We start from the raw sequence: 23,801 nt of genomic DNA, 5'->3' as shown, positions 1-23,801 counted from the left end.
GCCACTCCAATAGAGTACCTTTTGTATGTGGTGAAATGGAGAATTCACATCATGGATGTGCAGCGTGATGCTGTTATGTAACTGTGGACAACATCTCTGAGAAATCTTTATAAAATTAAGAGTTTAGACAGCTCTGAACCCAAAAGGATGTCCAAACCAGCCCAGTGAATATATATGATACTGAAAAGCAGATTAAGGTTTTGGTGTTGGAGTTGAAGCACAAAACTAGATCTGTACTTTTTAAAAATCTATGACTAGGTAGATACCCGATGTGTGTGTGTGTGTGCGTGTGTGACATTAAACCACCCCCTTTACTTCTCTTCCTTTATCAGGGTTTCATTTTTACACCTACACATAATACTGACTGGTTAGACCCACGGTACAGAAATATCATATGATTAAATCAGAAAAAAGAAGGAAATGGTTTGTTTATTAAAATAGTTTCTTAGGCTAAGACTTTCCGCACTGATTCTGGCCTTTCAGATAACATCTGTCTTCTTCTCTCATAATTAAGAAAATGAAAATATAACGACTATAAACAGAATCCCACGAGAACATTTCCTGGCTTATTTTGTGCACCACATTAAGATCATATCACTTGTTTTCGAACATTAGACAAATTATGTTTCAGTGCTAATTCAATCCAGAGCTGTCAGCTAGTTCATCACCTGAGATAAGAGGTTTGCTTTCTTGGTCTGAACAGTGAAACGGGAAGAAAAGACAATAATCTCTTAGAGGGAAGGTTAAATATAGCTTTTTTTAAAACAACAGATTAACGTTGTTACGTTATTGGAAGACGCGGTAGTGTGTATGAGAGTAAAAAAAATCATCGATGTGTTCTAATAATAACAATAATGCGTTTAGAGCTACAATATAATAATAACGTCGTTATTTTAATAAGAATAAACAATATTATGAACCTGGAGGTTCGGCGTGCTTGATGACGACACTCGTTAGACACGCTCCGATTGGTTAGATTTTAACCGGAAGTAGGTTACAACCCACTCTTTTCTCTTTGCTCCGTGGCATTCTGTAACACAACCTACCTACCTACTGCTGCTAGTTTAACACAAAATGCGACAGCTGTAATGAGGGGCAGGAATGGACAAAGCCGGGATTAGGTGAGTGAACGTTTGGGGAGTACTATGGGTAACAGAGAGGCTTTCTAACGGGTAAGAATAAAAACCCGAAAGCGAAGTGAAGCGCGGAACACCGCTAAGCTAGCAGCAGAACTGTAGTCATGTCCGGTTCGAATTTTTTCGAAATAAGGGGATGTGCTGCCTGTAATGTCGCAAATTTCAAAATAATTAAAGGTGCTGAAATTTGCAAATATGCCACAAGGGAAAAAAATCTAATTATCAAAGGTTTTAGGCTAAGAGTTTTTTTTTTCTGGAAATATAGCCAACTTTTCTCTGTCGCCATGCCAGTAGCTTAGAGTTTGAAAGTCTCCCATTATTAGCATGACTTGGTTCTGTTGTTTTTCAGGCAGTCTTGTGTTACTTTGTCCTTGACTTAACACCCCCCCCCCCCCCCACACACACACACACACACACACACACACGCACACGCACACCTTCCAAACTGTTGAACAAGCACTCTCATCAGCACACATCATCAGCAGAACAGTTTTGCGTTAGACATTCTTTGTGTGAGTAGTAAAACTAATATCATAGTTGCGTTTTGCCTTTTAGAATGTTAATAAGAATCATTAATATTTTATATTTCTGTGTTTGGTGTTAAACATTCAAGATCTCATTTTAGAAGAAAGCATTAAGGTTAAAGAAATAAATGTACAAAGAAGTATTTTGACAGCTACGGCTTTTAAAACATCAGCACAAGCTCAGTTCCAGTTCTGGCTGGATTCAGAGCCCTATTTCATTATAGCTGTCTAGAGACTGATTTATATCTGGGTGTGAGAGCCTGAAAACAGGGTTACTTTGTAAGTGTAAGCTTGGAGCTGTGTGACCTTCAAGAACCTGCTGCACATGGTATCTGGTTGACACGATATTAGGCGTGGAAACTCCTGAAGGCTGCCTTTTTTTTTCTTTTCTTTTTTTTAACCAGGGATTCTTGACTGGTGAGCCTTGTGTGACATTTACCAAGCCTGTAATTAAAAAGATAATCACAAATCGGCCTTGAACGCTGTGTGTGTTTCACTTGTTTTGTCCACTTTCATTCCAAGAAGGTACCTCTCAGAATCTGGAGTGTTTGGTCTAGCCCTTTGCACAAAGCTCGTGCATTTATTTTGAAGAGAAAGAGCTACACCGGAAGTCAGTTTGTAGCTAGCTTGCTGTGAAGCTCGCCCACCAGTTTCCTTGTGTGCTGTTGTTTGGCTGAGAGCTAGCTGGCGTGTGTTAGCTGTCCAGGTGTAGCTAATCCCTGCTGTCCCTCCTTCCTCAGGTTTAAACGGAATCTTTGAAGTGAAGAAGTCGGATAAATGTTCAAAAGAAACTTACTGACTGAAGGAAACTGTAGATAGCAGGTTGGTTTATTTGAAAGGTTGCTTAAAGGTAACACATTAAATGTCATTGTATGATTATCTACTGTTTTGTCATCAGTGCTTTTATCTAAAAGTCCCTGTATTGGGATCCTGGATTGTGGCCTTTTTTCTGATTGTGGATTTTTGTGTTTTTAACAGCTGATCGTTTTGTGGATTTATACAGGACCTATGTGTGGAAATACTGATGCATTGGAGCCAAAGAACAAGATCTCTTTATTCCAAAATGATCTACACACCCATGTCTCTAAGATGATGTACAGAAACCTGTTTTAAGTAATGTGAGCAGTCCGGGGCGAAGGGAATGCAGGCTTGTCAGCTATAGCTTTTATGAGAACGTGATGCCCAGGCGGGGATTGCCACTTCAGGGTCGGGTCCGCTGGCTCTTCCTGGGTCTTTTTCTGCTGCTGGTGTTGCTGCTGTTTGCATACCTGCTGGAGTGCACTCCACCAGCAGACGTCAGCCTGATCTTACCAGGGGAGACCTATGGCAAAGAATACTACCAGGCCCTGCTCCAGGAACAGGAGGAGCGCCACCTGAACCGTGCTGCCAGTCTGAAGCGGCAAATTGCCCAGCTTAAGCAGGAATTACAGGAAATGAGCGAGAAGTTGAAAGTTCTCCAAGAGAAAAAAGAGCTTCCAGGAGTTCCGGGTCTGGCTGATAAAGACCAAGAGCCTGGAGATTTGCTGGAGTACTTGCATTCTCAGATCGACAAGGCTGAGGTCAACACTGGAGCTCGCCTTCCAAGCGAGTATGCCTTGGTGCCGTTTGAGAGTTTTACTTCTTCCAAGGTGTACCAGCTGGAAATGGGGCTAACGCGGCACCCAGAGGAGAAACCAGTCCGCAAGGACCGCAGGGATGAGCTGGTGGAGGTCATTGAGGCCGCACTAGACATCATCAACAACCCTGACGAGGAGGATGGTGTGGAGGATGATGTGCCGATGCAGAGGCAAACCTACACAGATGGTCACTTTACTGAAGGTGAGACTCTCAGTTAAATTACAGAGTAAGAGGCAATGACTGTAACCAGTGTTCAAAATGAACCTTTTATTAACAGTTTCCACTCAGTGAATAGACTCGTTGAAAAAAAAAAAATCACCAGGAAAATCTATTTTTAACGATCCAGAATAATAAACTGAGCCTTTGTTCCAAATCTGATTTGGTTAGTACATTTTATTTAGACAAAGGAGCACTGGGTTGCACTGATATACACTATCTGATGAACACTGGCCAATATTGCCTATTGATTGATGTTGGCATATGACAGTTATCAGATTTTGTGAACAGTCTGTATTTAGGAATATAAATGTTGCACTGGTTAAATGTTCAAATTGTGTGAGCTGCAAGACTTTAACTCTTTACCCTCTGAAAGCCTTTGAAGCTCTTTTCTGAACTTGATGCTTTCTGTTATATTTCAGGCTCGCTTATAGAACAAAGTGACTGGGTGTGCATCAGAAGTTAGTGACTATGGTCCCTGACCTTGCAGCTACCTTTGGATAAAACGAGTCAAAATTAAAGCACATCTTTTATTTTCTTTTAGAATATTTATTTTCCCCTTATTCCAGGAAAACGATAAACAACAAAACAAAATCAGCCAAATTGTTACTTTAAACATTGATATTGGGCCAAAATGTCACAATCGGCAAAGGTCCGATTCAAGTTCAGACAGAACAAGCTTGACCTCAAAAGTGATGCGTCAAACATAAAATACATTTGAAAGTTCATAAGCTGCACTCTCAGCTGCAATGACCCTCCATGACTCCTGCTCCTTGGCTAGTGTATATTGCTTGGTCAGAGTTGTGGTTAGGAGATTACATGAGATAGTTAAGGTTTGACAAAACTGCAGGGGTCAGAGCTAGTCAGATTAAGACTGTGGTGTGCCTTTGCATAGCAAGGATGGGGACAAAAGTTTATGCTACGTGTCTGTGTTTGCGCGTTAGTCATGCGCAGCAGTAGTGCCAAACAGAAATTCTCCTTGAATTTGGCATTTAGTGCCACTTAGTGGATAACTGGTACGTTTTCTCAGCCTGTCTCAGTGTTTTTCAGATTGTCTTCTTTTGGCAGGGCTGTACCGGACAGAGCGAGACAAAGGGACACTTTACGAGCTCTTCTTTGCCAAAGAGGATTCCAGCAGTTTCCGCCACGTCACACTCTTCAGGCCTTTTGGGCCCTTAATGAAAGTCAGGAGCACATCTGTGGAAACATCAGGAATGATTATTAACATCATTGTGCCACTAGCGGGCAGAGCAGAAACTTTCTCACAGTTCTTGCAAAACTTCAGGTGAGAATGAATCTTAAATCCATCCCTCTCCACTAAACATGAGCCAGCACCCTTGGCCTTCATTAGACGTGTTGGCTTTTGTTTCCACCATTGTTGTGGAAAGCACTGCAGCCTTGTGTGTCCTTGTAATCCATTTGAAAAATGCATGTGTTTTTAGGGAGGTGTGCATACAGCATGACAGAAGGGTACATCTCACGGTGGTTTATTTTGGGCAGGAAGGTCTACAGGAGGTGACGTCATCTCTGGAAAAAATGTCGAGGTGAGTCTATTGAACAGAAAGACCTTTTAATAGGCTTGTTAATATGTCATATGAGGCATTTGTTAAAAATCAGGTGTTTTGTTTTACAGGGAGGAGAGCTTCTCCAACTACACTCTCATCCCAGTGGACGAGGAGTTTTCCCGAGGTCGAGGTTTGGATATCGGAGCTCACGCATGGAAGAAAGGCGACGTCTTAATGTTTTTTTGTGATGTGGACATCCATTTTACACTCGAGTTCCTTAACACCTGTCGTCTCCACGCTGCTCCAAGTAGGTTTAATTGGCTCACATTCATTATACTCTTTTAGTGCTCTTGCTCTCAGCCAAAGGTTAATTTGCTTGTTCTGTTTTACAGACAAGAAAGTCTTCTATCCTGTCGTGTTTAGTTTGTACAATCCTGCCATTGTCTACGGAAATTTGGAGCTGGCTCCACCTGTTGAACTCCAGCTGGTAAGAAGTGTAAAGGTTCCCATTCTGACCAACGTGTTAGAAAGCTGGTTTGGTGGTGACCTGTGTGTCAGAGATGACTATCTGTTTTCAAATAGATTCATAAAAAGGATGCTGGATTCTGGAGAGACTTTGGATTTGGAATGACATGCCAGTATCGCTCCGACTTTCTAAATATCGGTAAGCACCAATCATTTGTTTTATTAGACGCGACAGTTGTGCGTAACATGTTTTAAATGGGTCGTATCCCCGCAGGTGGTTTTGATCTTGAAGTCAAAGGTTGGGGGGTGGAAGACGTCCACTTGTACAGGAAGTATCTGCGGAGTGACATGATAGTGATCCGCACGCCTGTGTCGGGTCTGTTCCACCTGTGGCACGAGAAGCAGTGCGCGGACGAGCTGACGCCGGAGCAGTACCGCATGTGCATCCAGTCCAAAGCGATGAACGAGGCCTCCCACTCTCACCTGGGGATGCTGGTTTTCCGCGAGGAGATCGAGGCTCACCTACGCAAGCAGGCCTTCAAGACACAGAGCAAAACAGAGGACTGAGCGAGCCTCTGCGTACCCAGCATCATTTCTACATTAAGACTGCATGGTGCTGATATCGTTAAGGCACTAGAGCGAAGACATGTTTACACGGATCCTTCTGCATTTCACCGCACAGCTGTAGACAAATGAATGTACAAAAATGAACATTAGTCAATGTGAAAGTTCACAACGTGGCAACAAGTGTTACTGAAGAGCTGACGCATAATTAGCAATACTTAACTTGCTGAGGGAAGAACAACAGGTACGTATCTCGTGGATTTAGGTTGACAATATGTTACATGAAATCAAATCAATAGGCATGCGCTTTCTAACTTTGAACTTGACAACTTCTCATTAAGCCACCCTGCCTGCTTCAAACACAGCACCTGACCTGCAGCCAGCCTCTTTAGCACCTTTTACAGCCAAATATGACTTCAGAAAGATTTCAGCTCATTCAGATGATTTCTGGCAGCTGTTGCGTGTTTGGACAGGCTTTTTAAATCAAACTAAAGACACATTAAAGGATAACAAGTTGCATAATTTATTGACAACTGTAAAGATGTTGCACTTTCTCATAGTGAACAAAAGAAGCCAAAAGTTTCAGCTGATCCTCAAACACTTTATAATCTTTCACTCAGTATTTTGGCAGTAGTATATGGAGCCATAATATTCTGTTTCTATTAGAAGTTCTGTGAGAGGGGCAGTATGGGTTTTTAAAAAAAAAGGGAACTTGTGTTTTGTGACAGTGAGTCGCTGTTATCATTCATTTATTGCTGATTGTTTCCAAGTAAAGAGTTCACCTGAAAAGCATGTTGATCAAATGGTTCAAGGACTTGAGCAAAGATCTGCTTACTGCATGCAACGCTACAATATCAGGTGTATGTGGACCAGTATTATTGTATAGATAACAATGAGCGTCATTCCCAGCACTACGATTCCCACTTCTTGACTGGGATTGAATGTTACAGTCATGCTTGTAAATATTTTTCTAATATTCCATTGTTTCATACATGTGAGTTAAATATGTGCCTACATGCAGACAGTACTATGAGCCGTATTCACAGCTGCTGGTTTTTATTCCACATAATGTTACAGCTGAACAGTTCATAGGTTAGAGGGGTAATTTTAATGAGGACAGCTGTCTAAAGATTACATAGTGCAGGCAAGAAGTGCTTTTTCTCCCTCACAGAGGAAGCAGGTCTCATCTGGTACTGTAATTATTTTATTATTAATGTTTTTGCAAATATTCCAGCTTTCTGTAGATAGTCTTCGAGTCTCTCCTTACCCTGCAGGAGAAAACATCAGCAGTACACAATCCAAACGAAACACTTGAGCAAGGTGATGATTTATTTTGAGTCTTGCCATGAAATAAAACTTACAGAAGGCTGCATTTGCTTCTGCTCCTTCCTTTCTGCTGTTAGTATTCGATCTGCTGATACATGTTCTTGGGAAACTTGACCCCTCCCCCCATTTCTATAATTTATACTATAAAAATGTAATATCAAACTTGTCAAGTTTCTTTGAATCAACGAGCTCATTTGTATGTTTCTTAATTTAAGACAAATGGCGTAATACAATTGTATTATTCATCTGTATATAATAAACTACATCAATAAAAAAAAAAAAGGAAAAATAATCAAAATCCCAGTGAAGAAGTAATACATGAAACTAAATGGGACCAAAGCAGACAGGTGTACTCTGTGTATTAATGAGCCATCTGTTCTGGATGGATCCCCATGGTCTTGTAGATCTCTTTGAGAATGAGCAGAGCCGTGTCTTCAGATTGCCTACAAAACAACACAGGTTTCAGACAGTCACCGAAGCAGCTTAAAGGACTTCAGACGTCACTCACCATCATTTATATGTGCAGTTTTTATACGCCTCTTTTCCACTAGTACCTACTCGACTCAACTCGATTCTGTTGCAGTCGTTTTCCATTACAATTGAGTACCACCTCCACGTGGGTCATTAAAGCTTTTTGTCAGACTCTGGGACCACAGTGGGGTATTTTTCTCGTTGCCAGGTTTCAAAAATGGTGGTTTGGATTTTTGTGAAGGAGTCACTCTCATGACTCATCGAGTGACACCATCGTCTGGCCTATTGGTGGCATGCAGTCTGATTTCACATTTTCGGATTAACTGTGATCACTTGGAACGCCGGCCGAGCACGTACTAAAGAAGGTAATACCCACCCAGTACCAGGTACTACCACCTAATGAAAAACTATCAAAACTAAGTTGAATCAAGTCGAGCTAAAAAGGTACTGATGGAAACGAGGTAAGAATGTACTGTGAGGAAAGGGCCTAAAAATCAACAATGAATAAAAATAAAAAAATCTATACTGCAGAAGAGTAAGTCTTTTTTTTTTTTTTTTTTTAATGAAACCAAAATAATATGAGGACTTGGTAAATTATTAAGGATCACATATTTGAGAGGCTGAAACCACCAAACCTGTTATTTTTGCACATAGTAAATATTTAAATTATTAATTGATACCAAAAAACATGGACTTAGTTTTCAGTCTGTGTCATTCAGCTGCTTAATACTCAAGTTTCCATTCAAATTGCAACTACAAACAGGTCTTTAATATGAGATTGCTTGTACCAGTAGCAGAGGTGACTCTGGAGGGCAAACAAATACTCGTTGAAACTCTCAATGGGCTTCTCCTGCAGGACGTAGTCGATGCGATTTCCTCCGTTTAACATCCCGATCTTCACCTGAGACTCGTCGTCTTCTTTTTGAAGCTCAGGGTTGTCTGGAATCTTATGCTCTGTGACAAACCAGATCAAAACGGTTGATCTAACAGTACAGAAAATAGTCAAACAAAGACTCACAAGTGAGCCGCACTCACCTTCGTGCACTTGTTGCTTCTCCTCCTCTTCGATCTGATTGGCCACGATGGCCAGCTGGGCCTGAAGTTGGGCATTCGAGGTGTGAGCACGAGCAAAGTCGTTGAGGGTCTGCCAGGCAGTCCTCAGGGAGCTGATGAAACCCTGCTTCAGGTCAGAGCCCATCCTGGTGAGAGACTCCTTTAGCTCTGAAACACACAGAATCACACCTAAGCCCATTTCCGCACAACCAATGAAACCTACATACACTTTAAAAAAAAAAAAAAAGCAACCACCACGAGAAACTTTATTTTGCTGTCACCTTAATGTTTTTCTGCACAGCCAAGGAAAAAACGAATCAGTTTTATTTGCCACTACGTTGCTTCATGGCAATTGAAGTGCAAGAATAGAGTCTTTGTGCTGTGTAACTGCAGATATTGGGACGCTCCACCCTTAAGCGGCAGAGAGGCCAAAAATACTGAACAGTTTAGCTTAGGCTCAGTAACTAACTCTGTATCTGTCAGCATTCACAGTTAAAACCTGATTATTATTTTTTGTTCCTTTTGCTTGAAACTTAATCTCATATGTGACTACAACAATGACAGCTCTGCTCTGAGTGTTTGGGTCCATACCAAGATGAAGCCTCTTCCGTCCTTTGTGATGTGGGATCAAAACAGGCTTCAAGTCCAGGTCTGGCATTATCATAGGCTCAATCCTGTAAGCCACTGGATCCAGCTAAAAGACATTAGTCTAGTGAATGAAATGCCTGTGCACACCAGAATACTGTACAAATCTGACCCAGAGACAATAAAACATGTTACAAATAGCTATAAATACACAAACACATACTGGATGATAAATATTGAAGAATCCCTTGCATGTGGGCAGCTGGTACGTCTCTTCGATATTCTCAAGTCCTCGTACAGTCAGGAACATGCCGATTGGAGAACCCAAGGCAAAGAAATTCACAGGCTCAAAGTCCAGAGTGTGGTAGATGACAGACACCTGCAAAAAGTTTATTAAATGTCAGCTCTGCTTCAGAATAGCAGCTCATTGTTGCTGAAAGACAGATGTGTTTACCTGCCCCGTTCCAACTTCAAAGTAATTGTAGTCCACATGGACAGAGGAGACTGTGCTGCCCACTGGAAGCTTCTTCACAGTCGGATCAGAGGGAACTTCAGCTGCTGGTGGAGGTGCTGCAGTCTGAGTGACCTCTTTGACCTCTTTTTTGTTCTCCTGAGCTGCCTGGCGTGCAGCCTGTGAACATGAAACCATGAGTGGGGCGGGTCCATAATCACAATTTTGCAAGCCTCGCAGATACTCAGCAGACAAACTTACCTGCTTATTCACTCTTTCTTTCACAAATTTGGCAATTTTTTTTCTGGGACCAAGTGGGATACCCATCTCCTTCAGGTCCTCAATTGTGCACATAAGCTAAGAGAATATAAAAGGGTCAGAATAAGATGAATTACATTATATTGCATAAAACCCCCGATGTTCTCAAATGACCTTATACAGTTTACATTTATAACTAGATTTCTTATACTTCTAAAACATATCTCAGCTCCTATAAGGTGGACTGTGTTCTTACAAAAGATTCAATGTCAATCTTCTCCTCATCAAAGGTACTCTTGTATTCAGACAGGCCCAGATGTTCCAGCATAGCAGCAAGATCCTCAAACTCCTCCCCGTCTTCTTTGGGCTGCTCCTCCACAGCTGGAGGGGTGACGGCACTATTTTCCTGTGCAACAGGGGCCGTCACCTGATATGAGAAGCAAAATTTACAATTACATACCGAACCTTTATTCTGAAAATATTCAACTCATTTACAAATAAACGGAAAAGAGCACGGTGTTTGTTTTATTTTTACAGTATATTGTAATTTATTTAAACTAGTCAGGGCGTGACCTGTCTGACTTCTCCGTTAGCAGCGGGCATGGTTGGCATGGCCCCTCCAGGTGAGGCATTCTTCTGATTTGAAAGCAGGTCAAAGAGAATCAAAGAACCTGCAAGGAGAAAAATTAAGTGATGGTGGAAAAAACAGAAAGGTTAGAAGCTGATTAAACATGTTTATTACCTAAGCTGTGTCCTGCCACTGACACTGCTCCTCTGAAGTCCGGGTTCCTCTCCATGAACAGGGCATAGAGTCGGTTAATCTCCTGAGCAACAGTGTCCATGATGGTCTGGCAGTAAGTGGGACTGTTGTAGAAAAGCACATCTAACAAGGTCTCGTTGGTAAAGTGACGTAAACGCCCGGTGCTGGGCAAAGTGATCTTCTTTATCCTCCTGCAAAGATGAACAAGAAATAAGTCTGTTAAGGTCCTGCAAGGATGTCTGGTGAACTGAGGCACCAATTGTCTCCGGCATATAATGACAGTGTCCAATAAATGTTCTGTTTACCCATCTCTGAGTAATGATGAAGGACTTACAGGTGACAAACAATGTCAATTTAAAATAAGAGAGTAAGTCCAGTGTTTCCATCCAGTCAGGAGCTATTTATAATATCACCACATGTGTGTCAGGCCTCTTTGGTGTTAAACCCTTGTCCCCCTCACCTGTCCACCCCTGTGGCATCTCCATGTAGAGCCGTGTGCCACTGCACGGGCAGAAACTCCACTCTGCTGATAGCGTGTTCATCCAGCGATTTCTTAAAATGGCTCTGCAGCAGCTTCAGCGACACATTACGGAAGTCGTCCACTGAAAGCACGATAAAACAGCATTTTTAACGTTTCCTTTGTACACATCGTTACACGACTGCAGTGTGACTGCTCATTACTTCATTACTCACCACACTCAATCATGCTCCGAAATCTCAAGTCACACACGGGGCCAATTCCATGAACCATGAACACAAGATGATCCACCGTTGAGAGCTCACCTGGAAAGAGATGTCTCTAATCTTAAATATGTGCATAAAATGTGAACTACAGTCAGAATGAGGCTGCATTATACTTCACCTAGCACCCAACCAGCTATCAAAAAGTCCTTCTAATGCCTCTGGAATACCTTATCATACTTTTCATTTCCTAAAATTACACTTAGTGGATGATACAAACTGTGTTTACACTTAGAGCAAATTATTTTGAGCACAGCGGAACTTGTCTACCATCAGGCACTTCATCGTGGTCATCATCGATTCCTCTCTTCACCACTCTGGGTCTGGTCTGCCCGTCCTGAGTTGTGCCCCACTCATCTGGTACGCAGGAGGGCTGAAACTGCACTATGACCTACAAAGGCAAACAGATCAATGCTCGTGAACTATAAAGCTAATTACATCATCAGACCGCTACAGCACATTAATCAAACAGGGGTTTACCTTTGGGTTGTGCATCACAATGGTTTCCCCTGATGGGAACTCCAGCCTGCGGTGCCACTGGTTGGTAGACACAGCTTTCTTATATTCAGCCTAGAGATGATGCAATAATACAATATTATAATTTCCTTTTACAACAGTGCAGCCTAAACTAAATCAATAAAGAACAATGCAGAGGGTATAAAAAACAGTATTTTTGAGACAAACCTCGAGCTTATCGCTGAACTCCTCAGAGTAAGGAATAAAGCGACTATCTGTATCTCCTTTGTAGAACCAGGTGCAGCGTCGGACCTCTGTAGGCTCCTCCTCCCAGTACACTGCAGTCCGCATGCGGTCATAAAGCTGCACGTCATACCTCCCTCCGTCTGTGCGTATGATCACACTTTCTGGATCTGGTTGAACTGAAAGAATGAAGAAAAAAAAAAAACAAAAAAACAAACTTCACTGTGCAGTTCAGGTCAAAATTAGATTCTCAGGAAGACAAATTTGCACGTGTCTTGTCGTACCAGAGTTGTACGTCTCCTCAAGCTGAAGGGAGTCAAAGATACTGAAAGGAAGCCAGACGCTTTTTGACTCCACCTGCTTGCAGTAGAACCAGTGAGGCTGAACTGGCTCATAGACGTTGTAGTTGTACGGCATCATGGGAACAGCAGGAACGACGGCTCCAGCTGTGGTGGCTGGAAGTGGAGGTGGAGGGCCCTGAATCTGCGTGGGAGGAGGCTGAAGAGAGAAAGATGTGATTTAACTTCCCAAATAAGTTAATAAACCCTTTGATCAACAACACCGGTGTGACACTCACCTTTGTATACATGGGTCCTGATGGGGGGAACGTTTGCGGTGGCGAGCTGACCAAGTAGGGATTCTGCTGTGGCGTGTGTGTTGGCGGCATGATTTCCGGAGCTGGAATATAAGGACTAGCTCTGCTGCTGGTGGGGGTGTGTCTGTACGGGTTGTGGCTCTGCGGCTGCATCTGGGGAGGCGGTGGGGTCATTGTGGTAGGGGGAGGAGTGTGACGCCCCATGGGGCTCTGGTAAACTGCACTACCAAACATCGAAGGAGAAGGGTTCATTTGTGAGCTGGCAGGTGGGGGTTGTGGTGGAACCATGCTGACACTGCTGGGAACAGAAACGTGTCCCGTTGTGGTCGGGGCTGCAGACAGCACTGGCGGGGGGCATGGAGAATGCCCTATTGATGCAAATGGGTCAGTACTGGTTATGGGACTGGAGAAGTAGCTGAATGTAGACGGGGCATGTCCATTCCCAGATGTCTGACCTACAAAGCTGTCTTCTTCTCCAACATCAGTGGAGTCATCTACTGCACACCGACATGGAGAATAAAAGTGTAACACATGTTTTAGTATCTATGCAAAAACATCTGACACACATTAAATCACAGAGATAGAGAATATGTGCTCAGAGCTGTAGCTTTCTACTGTTTAGTCCTTAAAGTATAAAAAGAGGAAACATGTTTATCAGGCGCTTGTTCAGCAGAATGTCGCATCATTAAATCCCTGTAACAGGACGTTATCTTTCCATTTAACTCAGAACACTGTTTTGCCTGTGACCCTGAAACATACGTGCAAAATAAAACATCACACAGCTGCCAGTCTGACCACAACACATCGCTGTCAGTTAGCCTAACCTTACGCCTGATAAACGCTTCCCTACTCGGACAAGGTTTCTTTCTCTTTCTGTTACTTTTACACTCAGTAAGCCCCGATAGCGATACGGGAACCCAATCTGCTAACTAGCTTAGCTTGCTAACGAACCCGCAAATGTTTGGACATTTCCTCAGTCGGCATCTCGTCTCACCTCCTGACAGCACCGCCGGACCAGTGGCCTGACTCACTGGCATGAAAGGCAAATTGAAGTTAAACTCTGGAGCGGCGCTGAATAGTAAATTTGCACTGGTGTTTGGAGCATTATTATTTTTTCTATCTGCCATTTTCCCCGAGAATTACACGTAGCCACTACCGGAGCAGGCAGACAGGACACGCTCAGTTCTCCAATGAGCGTTTTTGTTTTTTTCACTGCGCTTGCAGATTTTGCTGAGCTATAAAGCATTAACCGGAGATTGCACGACTACAAGCGGCGTAGCACATATTATTCAGATCTACTAAAATCACGCAGGCAATTTCGCCACAGTTCTTTTGTTGGAGCTACAACAAACACTCTCGCTCACCACTGCCACCTATAGACCAGGATGATTACTTACACTGTAATATTGGATCTTTTAAATAAAAAACAATAAACTGTATCTTTAAAAAATAGAAGTAGCTCTATATTAAAGACTATTTCTTTACTTTTCTTCACTAGAGCAGGAATTTAAAGTCAAACGAAAAACACCCAGCCTATCCTGAAGGAGAGTTATGACGCACCTCCGTGCTCCGGTTGGTCCCCGTACCCAAAACAAACCCACTACGCTCTCCGTCTGGTGACGCAAATTTCCCGCCCTTCACTTCAGCGATCCGGTGTATGGGGAAAGTCAACAAACTGGTATTTTCACTGTGATTTTTCTTTGATATATTTTCTAATCTCCGGACCTTTATCACCATCTAAGCCATGCCTTCCACACATGACTGGATTAACGACCCCGTTGGTGTTGTTGAGGGGATGTTTGGTAAGACACCGGAACTTCACTCAGTAGGGCTAACGCGTGAACCTAGCTAGTTAGCTCTCTGACTACGTACCGTGCCAACTTTGCACATTGCAGGTGGCTGTGTGTGTTTTCTTTTTTCTTTCTCTTCGAAAAAGCAAATGACTTACACTTGTCTTACACTTTTTCGTGTAGTTACTGTACACACGCCACTGCCACACATCAAGACGGAGACGGATTTTAAAGAATAAGCGGAAAAATCCACATATTCCTTAAAATCTTAAAGGACTGACATTTACGTGTCACTGGTGGGGGCGGTTATATTTAAGATTAATAAAAGTTGCTTATATCTTTTAGACATGTTGTATCATGTAATTCTAGTAACTCTTTTATCTATTTTCCTTCCAAACCCCCACATTATAACAGGGTTTCTCTTTACCCTGTCTCACTTCTTTGCTCAACATATTACATTTATACACTTACTAGTCACTTCATTAGGTACATCTGTTGAATTCTTCAATAAGACATATTTAATCTCTCTAATATATGCAGTTCCATGGCAACAACTCAGTGCATTTAACCACGCAGACATGGGCAAGACGACCGAGCATGAGAATTGGATGAAATGTGTTTTTAATTGACTTTGAATGTGGTATAGTTGTTGGTGCCAGACAAGCTGCTTTGAGTATTTCAAAAACTGCTGATATACTGGGATTTTCCCCCATAACCATCTCTTCGGCTTACAGAAAATTGGTCAGAAGAAGAGAAAATATCCAGTGAGGACCAGTTGTCTGGTGGAAATGCCTTGATGATGTTAGAGATCAGAGGACAATGGTTTGTCTGCTTTGAGCTGATAGGAACGCAACAAAGTAACTCGAATGACTACTTGTTAGACCCAGGATATGCAGAAGAGCATCTGTAAATGTGCAACATGTCAAAACGTGAGGCAGATGTGCTACAGCAGCAGAACACTTGATTTCTGCTGCAGAATTTGGATGGTAGGATCAACATTTGGCATAAACAACATGAAAGCATGGCTGCGTTCTGCCTTGCATCACCAATTCAGGTTGCTGGTGGTGTAATGATGTGTGAGGGATATCTTATTGTCACACTTTAGGCCCCCTTAGTACCAGCTGAGCATCATTTAAAAACCACAACCAAACTGAGGGTTGTTTCTGACCATGTCTATTCCCTTTATGTCCACAGTGTGGGGGCGACCGTGGCTCAAGAGTTGGCAGTTTGTCTTGTAATTGGAAGCTTGCTGGTTCGAGCCCCGGCTTGGACAGTCTGGGTCGTTGTGTCCTTGGGCAAGACACTTCACCCGTTGCCTGGTGGCGGTCAGAGGGCCTGGTGGCGCCAGTGTCTGGCAGCCTCGCCTCTGTCAGTGCACCCCAGGCTGTGGCTACAATGTAGCTTGCCATCACCAGTGTGTGAATGGGTGGATGACTGAATGTAGGGGTCCATAGGGACTAAGTAAAGCGCTATACAAATACAGGCCATTTACAGTGTACATCAGCCTGTGTGGAACGGGAGATTCACATCATGGCTGACAAGTCTGCAGCAACTGTCAATATTGACCAGGATCTTCAAGGAATCTTTCCACCACTTTGAATCAGTGACATAAAAAATTAAGACAGTTTTGAACGCAAACAAGTGGGAGGAGCACCTTTGATCTTTGCGAGGATGTACTTTGAAAATGCCTGGTTGGGGGACGGGTTGGGGGACTGGTCTGTGGTGGTAGTGGAGCTTCCATGATTGCTCACACCAGAGGGCGCTTTCCATAGTGAGACAGAACATCTTTATCTAATGCAGCCCAGCTAAGCTAATTTTGCTCTACAACAACCATTTATCCAACTTTGAGTTTTGATTTGCCAATAAAATTATGCCTTCTTGATATTTCAGCCGCTTCCCAGAGTAATCCAAGCTCTGGCTGGGAGGCGAGAGCCGTGGAGTTCTTCAAAGATCGACTGAAAGAGAAGGACGCTCACACCTTGGTAATACAAATTACACTTTCAACAAAAACATGTGCACGAATGACAGGCTCCTAATTTGTTTCTGCACACTTTGATGCAGGTCCCATCTCTCAACGACATCCCCATGCATTACCTGAAGCCCAACAGCCTCGTGAAATTTCGCTGTTTCATCCAAGACATGTTTGATCCAGAGTTCTACATGGGAGTCTATGAGACTGTCGATCCAGCCACACAGGCTAAAGTACGCACTTCTTTATCCTCTCGCCTGCTGTTATTGGTACGAGTGCAGCCCTTTGATAATCTCTTAGCTGTTTTCATCTTTCATCCTCTTTTTCTGTCTATTCTTTCACAGACGTTGCGATGTGGGAAGTATAAAGACGTGACAGAATGCGGGGTGAGTCTCTTCAAAGACTCATTCGCTGTAGATGGCTCATTTTAGCTCCAACTTGGTTGTTAACGGGTGTTTCATCTGCAGGTGGATTTTAACTCTAAAAACACAGTAACTGCAGAGCGACAGACTTTCTACTGTGTGCCAATCCCCGGAGAAAACCCCTGGGTCAAAGAGATATCCTCAGCTTGCAAAAGACCACATAGAATCGCTCTTTACGCAGCTGGCATTCGTGAAATGTGCATTTATATCTTGTGATCTGCTGCTCCGAGTTGTCCTTAACTCTGTTGCACAGATATGCCAACAGCAGCCAAGCAAGAGTGGTGCCTTCCACCTCGTACGTGCCAAGCAGACAGAAACGAAGCTACGAGGAAGACGACGACATGGACACGCAGCCACAGAAGCAGAGGGAAGCGCACGCTGGTACGAGTGTTCAGAATCGGCATTCGTTCGATAAAGTCAAATTTACTGTTGGTCAGAATAAGAGTGTTAGCATAAGGTCCAACTTATAGCTGCTCTTGATCAGTTACATTATATCATTTTATTGTGTCATTACTGTCATTTTTGAAACGCTTTGATAACTTTGTGGATCCGTCCTTGCCTTGTGAGCATCGTCTAGACTCCTTTTTTCCTTGCATTATTGTGCAAATAGAAATAACTTGTGCTTTATAAAAGAAAATAGCATGTTTAGAAAGGCTATGTTGAAAATCCTGTTTAAAAAGCACTTTTGACAACGGTTTTATTTTTCCTTGCTGCAGGTCCTCAGAGTCTCACAGAACATCACGGCAACGGCGACTGTAAGCGGCAGGAGACAGAAGCTCCCTCCAGCCAGACGACATCTGCCTCCCACCTCGACCTCAACTTCCCCCTGCCGGGAGAGAAAGGCCCTTCCTGCCTAGTCAAGGTGCGCTGTGTCAGTTTATTCCTCTTCCAGTACTGAACCGTTTTGAACAAAGAGGTGATTTTAGAGACGATACAGCTATCATGAGGAGAGTTTTAGGACACATGCTATAATGTGCGTATCATTGGCAGGTCTATGAGGACTGGGACAGCTTCAAACTTAACGACATGCTTGAGGTCTACGGGATCCTCTCCGTCAGTCCCGCTCTCAGCGCCTTAGCCGACGAGAAGTAAGACACGTACTTTGATTTTCCTCCCTGCCCTGCTCGGTTTGTTTCTCATTGTTGACGTTTCCGTACAGAGACGCCTCTTCAAACCTGCTGGATCCCACGGAGTCCATGGAGACGGCAGAGGAGCAGAGGGTGCACTGCCCGCCAGCCTCGCTCGTTCCACGCCTCCACATGCTCTACGCCAAGCAGCTGCAGCACAACAACCCCCTGCTGCCCTCTGCCGCCACCTCGGAGGACAACAGTGCTTGTAAGGACAAACAGTAGAGTAGTAGGCCTCCAAGTTTCTTCATTCTTTTTCCTCGTGTATGTTACATGCCAATCACACAGCCAGTAAGCATCCAGGAAAATATTTCATAATCCTGCTACAAAAATAAGTATCGCAGCAGGGTTTTTTTTTTCACAGATTTTAATGAGATAGCTGAATGTAATCTCATTTACATAACATTCTGCTAAATAAGCCTGAGTACTGGGGTTGTCTAGATTTCACTTGACAACTTGAAGAAGAGACACTTTTGGCAAGTTTGACTTCATTCCTCCGGAGGGATGAAGTCAAACTTTATTAAAAAAACATTAAGTAAACAACCCGATGCTTCCAGCACTGCAGACAAATCAGTTATTAATGCTGAATCAATGTGGGCGACACGTTTAAACTGCTTTGACTACATAAATATTATTTGCGGTGACTGTGCAATACTTTAGTGATACAGAGCTTCTTCAGCCGCCCTCGGTGCTGGAGGAAGCATGAGAATCCTTCAGTTCTGTGCACTTTTAGCACTGTTGCCGCACAGCAAAAAGAGCCTGGGGTCAAATCTAACACTCAGGATATTCTCCGTGTAGCTCAGTGGGCTCTTTCCGGTATTCCTGCTTTCTCTCACAGTCCAAAGACGGGCTCCTTAGGTTAACTGGCGATTCTAAATTGGTGTGAGGAGTGGATTAGGGGTGGGTTCTGATTATCGATTTATCGATTAAAATCGATTCTAGCTTGGATAACGTAAAATTGATTCATTAAAATCCTGAATCGATTTTAAAATGTAAATATATTTTGCCCGAAACGCCAGAATCTCAGGTTAAACCTCACAAAATTACAACAACCACCAAACAGCTAAAACAGTAAATGAGAGCAGGTACATGGATTCTGCACAAAGACGTAAACAAAGCGCGGACCCGCCGACGGATCAGAATCAGTGAGATGTCGCCTTTCTTACCCGACGGCACGGACACGGTCGGGGCTGACAGCTCGCTGATTCTGATGTTTCGCCAGGTCTGCGCTTTGTGTTTACGTCCTTTTTGCACTAGATTCTGAAGCTGCAGGTTTTATTTCTCTCCAAACAATATTGAGTGAACCAGCAGCAAAAGAAGATCCAAACTACGCTTCACATAAACATCATCATGAATTCACTCTTAGTTTTGCTATTTTGCTTCCACCAGGATAAAATCACATCTCTCTCTCTCTCTCTGTTCTTCAAAAACAGTTTCCCGTCTAAAAATCTGTTTTCTTCATTACAACATGCCGGCCGCTGTTTTTTTTTCCTTTTACTTACTTCCGAAAAGAAAGCCTAATTTCTGCCGTTCAATACGCTACTGAACAAATTTAAACGTCTTAAAATTAGCCGTGTCTCTAATAAAACCGCTGTAACTTTGCTTCACTTCAGCAGTATCAGGTAACGTTCATAGGTTGACTTTCTTTCGTTTTTTAACTACTGCAGAATATTTTTAAGGTTACCTGTTATAAAATCCCAGGCCAGGAAAGTCGCCTTCATGTTTTTCTGAGTTTTATCCTCAGCTACTTTGACACAAATGCATCTGCTGTGATGCTTACACCTTTGATAAAGTCTCGCAAGTGTCAGCTTTCTTTTTATAGATATAAAAATATGGAAATGTACTGATACGTGATCAGAATTATAATATTTCTGACTGAGGCAAAATTCGCCCGATTCGAATCGAATCGATTCCAGAAATCAGTGACGATGCCCAGCCCTAGAGTGGATGTAAGAGTGAAAGGGGGTCTCTGTGTATCTGTGTGTTAGCCCTAAAACAGTGCCGACCTGTCCAGGGTGACCCCGGTCTTCCTCTGTGATTGCTGGGACAACCTCTAGCCCCATCTGAATTGGATAAGCATAACGTGATAACATGGTCTGTGTTTTGTTTTGCTTTGCTCAGAGATTCTTTTTGCTAAAATAAAATCACACTGATTACGGGTAGTCTGTAAATATGTGGACGTTTTGTTTTGTAGTTGTTTTCCATATTGGTTAAAGTTTAGCGCTAGCCCAGTAAAAGTCACAGAGAGCTGAAAACGCACCGCTCCTTCGACTCTAGTTGTCAAAGCCCGAAACAGATTCGCAGAGTCCTTCTCATGATTCCATTAGGTTTTAGTAAAACATTAACAAGAGCTGAAGTTTAGTTTCTGTAGCATCAAACATTTACCCATGAGTGTTCCCATATGAGAGATTTGTGCACATTTAAGCATGTGATGCACAGCAGTAACTCATTCATTTGGTTGCTTATGATAAATGGACATTTCTGACAGGATTACTGTGTACTTTACTTCCGACAGCTGAGTTTTCACACTGTCTTAATTTATAACACACCATTTAAAAACAGTCTGAGGTGTTTACTAAAGTGTGCATGGATATCAAGGAAGTCGCTTCAGTAATTATCAAAGAAGATAACGGGACAGATGTACTGTCAGATCTCATTAATAAATAATATCGCTTAAGCAGGGCGACTTGTTCCATCAGTGTTGTAGGAATGTTTAATGAAGTGTGAGAAGTATTGAAATCAAGCAGGAAAACAATCCCATTAAACTGAAGTTCATTTGCCTTGAAAAGCTTTCTAATAAGAGGAACAATGCAGCGACTGGTTCAGACTGGAGCTGAGTTGATTCTTTGTCCTTTCTTCCTCAGTTTTAGCTTCGACCCTGAGCGAGATGCCCTCTGTCAGAGAAGAGCTTCTGGCATACTTGACTCATGTCCTCCTGGGTGATGATCTTGCAGCCGAGTACCTCATTCTGCATCTCATTTCTAACGTGTACGTAAAGTTCAGTATGTGAGCTTCCTGATTATTATTTTTTTTGTAATTTTTTATTTGATGGTTTCAAACTAACGCCAGCACACTTTTATTTTTCTTGTAGGTACGTGAGACGGGACGTCCTCCCGCTGGGCAAGTTTACCTTGAACATGAGTGGCTGTCCTACTGTTGCCTCGTACACTGAGCGCCTTTATCAGATCATCCAGCAGCTCATGCCTTCTGTGAGTTATCAGCGCAATCGGTCGCAGGTACTGCTTGGTTTATATCTGGATGAACTGAGACACACTCAACATTGTTTCCCCTGCAGTCACACTACCTGGGCATGAGCCTCCAGAACATGAACCAGATACGGTTGGTGCCTAAGAAGGACTATGTGGCAAACCGGCTGGTGAGCGGCGCCCTGCAGCTGGCCAAAAACACTTCCCTCTACCTAGATGAAACGCAGCTGGAGCAGGGACAGCTGGACACAACAGGTGGGTCTTCTAGAAGACCACAAGAGGTCGACAGCGAGGACTCAAACGCCACCATTTTTCCTGTCCTTGTGACTGAACTGGGTTGGATCTGTTACTCTGTTGTGTTTGTTGCTGCAGGTGTGCGTAACGTCACGGCCTTGGGGAACCTGATCTCGTGGCAGAAGGTTGATTATGACTTTAACTACCATCAGATGGAATTCCCCTGCAATATTAACGTGCTCATCGCGTCAGAGGGCCGCTCGCTGCTGCCGGTAAGAACGCAGTGAAAGCTCACTCCCACCCATCGCGGATCCCTCCCAGCACCCTCGCCTCGCTCCCCACCCCCGGCTACGGCTAGGGGAGGGGTTCGGTTTCCTCCGGTGGCTCACGAAGCAGAGCCGTGTCAGACACTGGTGGTTGTTTCCAGCCGGCGTCACGCTGTCGTCTCAGCTGACATCGGTCGGCCGCAGCCAGCCCTTCAAGCCGGCGGCTTTAACCAGAGTCTCGCTGTGTTGCGAACAGCCTGAGGAATGTGCTGTGCGCTATTTCTGTGTGCTGGTCTAATGGGTTGCCATGGTGGCAGCTGTGTGCCACGGGAACAATCCCGGGAGAGGCGTCAGGCTCGGCCTGCTATTAGGCGAGCAGTGAAGGGCAGCATGCTGTAAACAACTCCCACGGTTCATTAGAAGTCACAATGGTTACATGGTTGTGTTTACTGTTTACAGCGAGCAGCTATTGGCTGATTAGAAGCTGGAGGTTCGGCTCGATCAGATGCTTAACCGTCACCAAGGCTTTGATCCTGTCTGCCGTGCTCTGAAGTTTTGATAATATGCCAAAGTAGGCGGGCATGCAGCACACAGGGAAACTTTTGCATAGCAACACCTAGTAAAAAAGACATCCTTTCTGGATATGGACTTCCTCTATGGCACACAATCAATATTATTCTTTATCTCCACAGTCTGACTGTCAGATACACCTGCAGACTCAGGTCGCTCCATCCCACCTGGAGGAGTATCTCAGCACCATGCACATGCTTTCTCAGGCCTCATCACAGCTCAACAAGTTCAGAATCTACCTGAGTGTGGCTCGGCTGCTTGACTACAGCATCTCAGATGAAGTGACAAAGGTGAGACAAGCTCTTATACTTATACAGTGAGTTGAGTTTCAGCTAGTATGGTAGCTGTTTCTTCATGTACCCAGTCTGTTTGAGCAGCTCTTTTTATAAGTTTGCATACAAGAATTAAGTGTCTCCTTTTCCTCCTGCACTCAGTCAGTTGAAGATGACTTTGTAGACATGAGGAAGGATGACCCCCAGAGTATATCTGCCGAGGACCTGCACAGGATGCTCGTTGTGGCGAGGTGGGTTGTGATTTATATAACTGCCTTTATGTAGCATTTAATTAATTTTCATTCATGAGAATAATAACAGCCCCTAAGGCACTTTAGAGTGTTAAGCAATAAGCTATAATCAAAACTGAAAGCACCATAAACAGGCTGATGATAGCTTCACGCCTCAGCGCAGCCAATTTCTTTTTTTTTTTGAACTCGCTCGTACATCTCATAGATCGTCTCAGACTGGCAGCTTATTAAAACTGAGATGTGGCTCTCTGCGAATCTGTCCGTAGGTTGTTGTCTCTGAGCCAGGGTCAGACCTCGCTGTCCAGAGACAGCTGGCTCCGAGCCAAACACATCGAGGCGCTGCGGAGGAGCCGGATGGAGCAGCACAAGTGTGTCAACGGCAACGAGCCGTGATCAGAGGCAAATGACATGACTTGTTTGCTTTTTTCCCCATTTGATATCTAAACAGTTTGTAATAAAGATGTTTTCATTTGCCACATAGTTCAGGTATTCACTTTTTTTTTTTTTTTTTTTTACTGTGCTGAGCTACATATAAGATTTAGATACTGTTGTATGTACACTAACATCGCAGTTTATCATCACACTGAAGTACTGCCTTAAATTCAAAGTCTCTTGTGGGGTTCACACCAGAGGTTAAGCTCTACTAGACAGAAAGGTCTGTTTACAGGAAAAAAAATAATTTCTATCTTCAAAAAAAAAAAAAAAAGTAAATAAAGGAACAAGATCTA

The 23,801-nt window shown here is 43.4% G+C and overlaps 3 protein-coding genes across 8 annotated transcripts; 2 read left to right on the top strand and 1 right to left on the bottom strand.

Moving 5' to 3' along the window:
- The first annotated feature begins 989 nt into the window (after positions 1 to 989).
- Positions 990 to 7,651, top strand: csgalnact2 (chondroitin sulfate N-acetylgalactosaminyltransferase 2). 3 transcript variants are annotated; one of them, XM_085297463.1, is made up of 9 exons: positions 990 to 1,121; positions 2,401 to 2,482; positions 2,639 to 3,478; positions 4,562 to 4,778; positions 4,936 to 5,037; positions 5,127 to 5,305; positions 5,391 to 5,485; positions 5,581 to 5,662; positions 5,738 to 7,651. In XM_085297463.1, exons 3-9 carry the CDS (start codon positions 2,839 to 2,841, stop codon positions 6,028 to 6,030), a joined length of 1,608 nt encoding a protein of 535 aa, XP_085153589.1. In that variant the 5' UTR covers positions 990 to 1,121; positions 2,401 to 2,482; positions 2,639 to 2,838; the 3' UTR covers positions 6,031 to 7,651. The 3 variants fall into 3 exon arrangements, with proteins under 3 accessions (XP_085153589.1, XP_085153590.1, XP_085153592.1); XM_085297464.1 differs by having other exon boundaries at positions 2,401 to 2,510; XM_085297466.1 differs by lacking the exon at positions 2,401 to 2,482 and having other exon boundaries at positions 1,003 to 1,121.
- Positions 7,336 to 14,287, bottom strand: sec23ip (SEC23 interacting protein). 4 transcript variants are annotated; one of them, XM_085297462.1, is made up of 18 exons: positions 13,961 to 14,284; positions 12,949 to 13,460; positions 12,656 to 12,869; positions 12,357 to 12,550; positions 12,153 to 12,242; positions 11,943 to 12,063; positions 11,625 to 11,714; positions 11,392 to 11,533; positions 10,914 to 11,122; positions 10,745 to 10,842; positions 10,428 to 10,598; positions 10,175 to 10,270; positions 9,917 to 10,093; positions 9,686 to 9,841; positions 9,469 to 9,571; positions 8,860 to 9,045; positions 8,613 to 8,778; positions 7,336 to 7,796 (listed from the first exon to the last, which is right to left on the bottom strand). In XM_085297462.1, exons 1-18 carry the CDS (start codon positions 14,091 to 14,093, stop codon positions 7,715 to 7,717), a joined length of 2,940 nt encoding a protein of 979 aa, XP_085153588.1. In that variant the 5' UTR covers positions 14,094 to 14,284; the 3' UTR covers positions 7,336 to 7,714. The 4 variants fall into 4 exon arrangements, with proteins under 4 accessions (XP_085153588.1, XP_085153587.1, XP_085153586.1 ...); XM_085297461.1 differs by having other exon boundaries at positions 12,949 to 13,463; positions 13,961 to 14,283; XM_085297460.1 differs by having other exon boundaries at positions 8,613 to 9,045; positions 13,961 to 14,287.
- Positions 14,288 to 14,577: 290 nt separating this feature from the next.
- Positions 14,578 to 23,799, top strand: mcmbp (minichromosome maintenance complex binding protein). Its single transcript, XM_085297458.1, has 16 exons — positions 14,578 to 14,768; positions 16,647 to 16,738; positions 16,818 to 16,958; positions 17,070 to 17,111; positions 17,193 to 17,283; positions 17,400 to 17,528; positions 17,864 to 18,009; positions 18,138 to 18,235; positions 18,307 to 18,482; positions 21,139 to 21,262; positions 21,366 to 21,483; positions 21,570 to 21,735; positions 21,853 to 21,986; positions 22,673 to 22,840; positions 22,985 to 23,073; positions 23,340 to 23,799. Exons 1-16 carry the CDS (start codon positions 14,711 to 14,713, stop codon positions 23,464 to 23,466), a joined length of 1,899 nt encoding a protein of 632 aa, XP_085153584.1. The 5' UTR covers positions 14,578 to 14,710; the 3' UTR covers positions 23,467 to 23,799.
- The last annotated feature ends 2 nt before the right edge of the window (positions 23,800 to 23,801 follow it).

This window comes from Mchenga conophoros, linkage group LG13, assembly GCF_057382185.1.
Source record: "Mchenga conophoros isolate Kocher_MC1m ecotype Shallow Benthic linkage group LG13, M_conophoros_male_GT1.1, whole genome shotgun sequence".
In the NCBI taxonomy this organism is placed as follows: Eukaryota; Metazoa; Chordata; class Actinopteri; order Cichliformes; family Cichlidae; genus Mchenga; species Mchenga conophoros.
The sequence above is the reverse complement of the archived record's forward strand: the minus strand, read 5'-3'. Positions and strand labels throughout refer to the sequence as shown.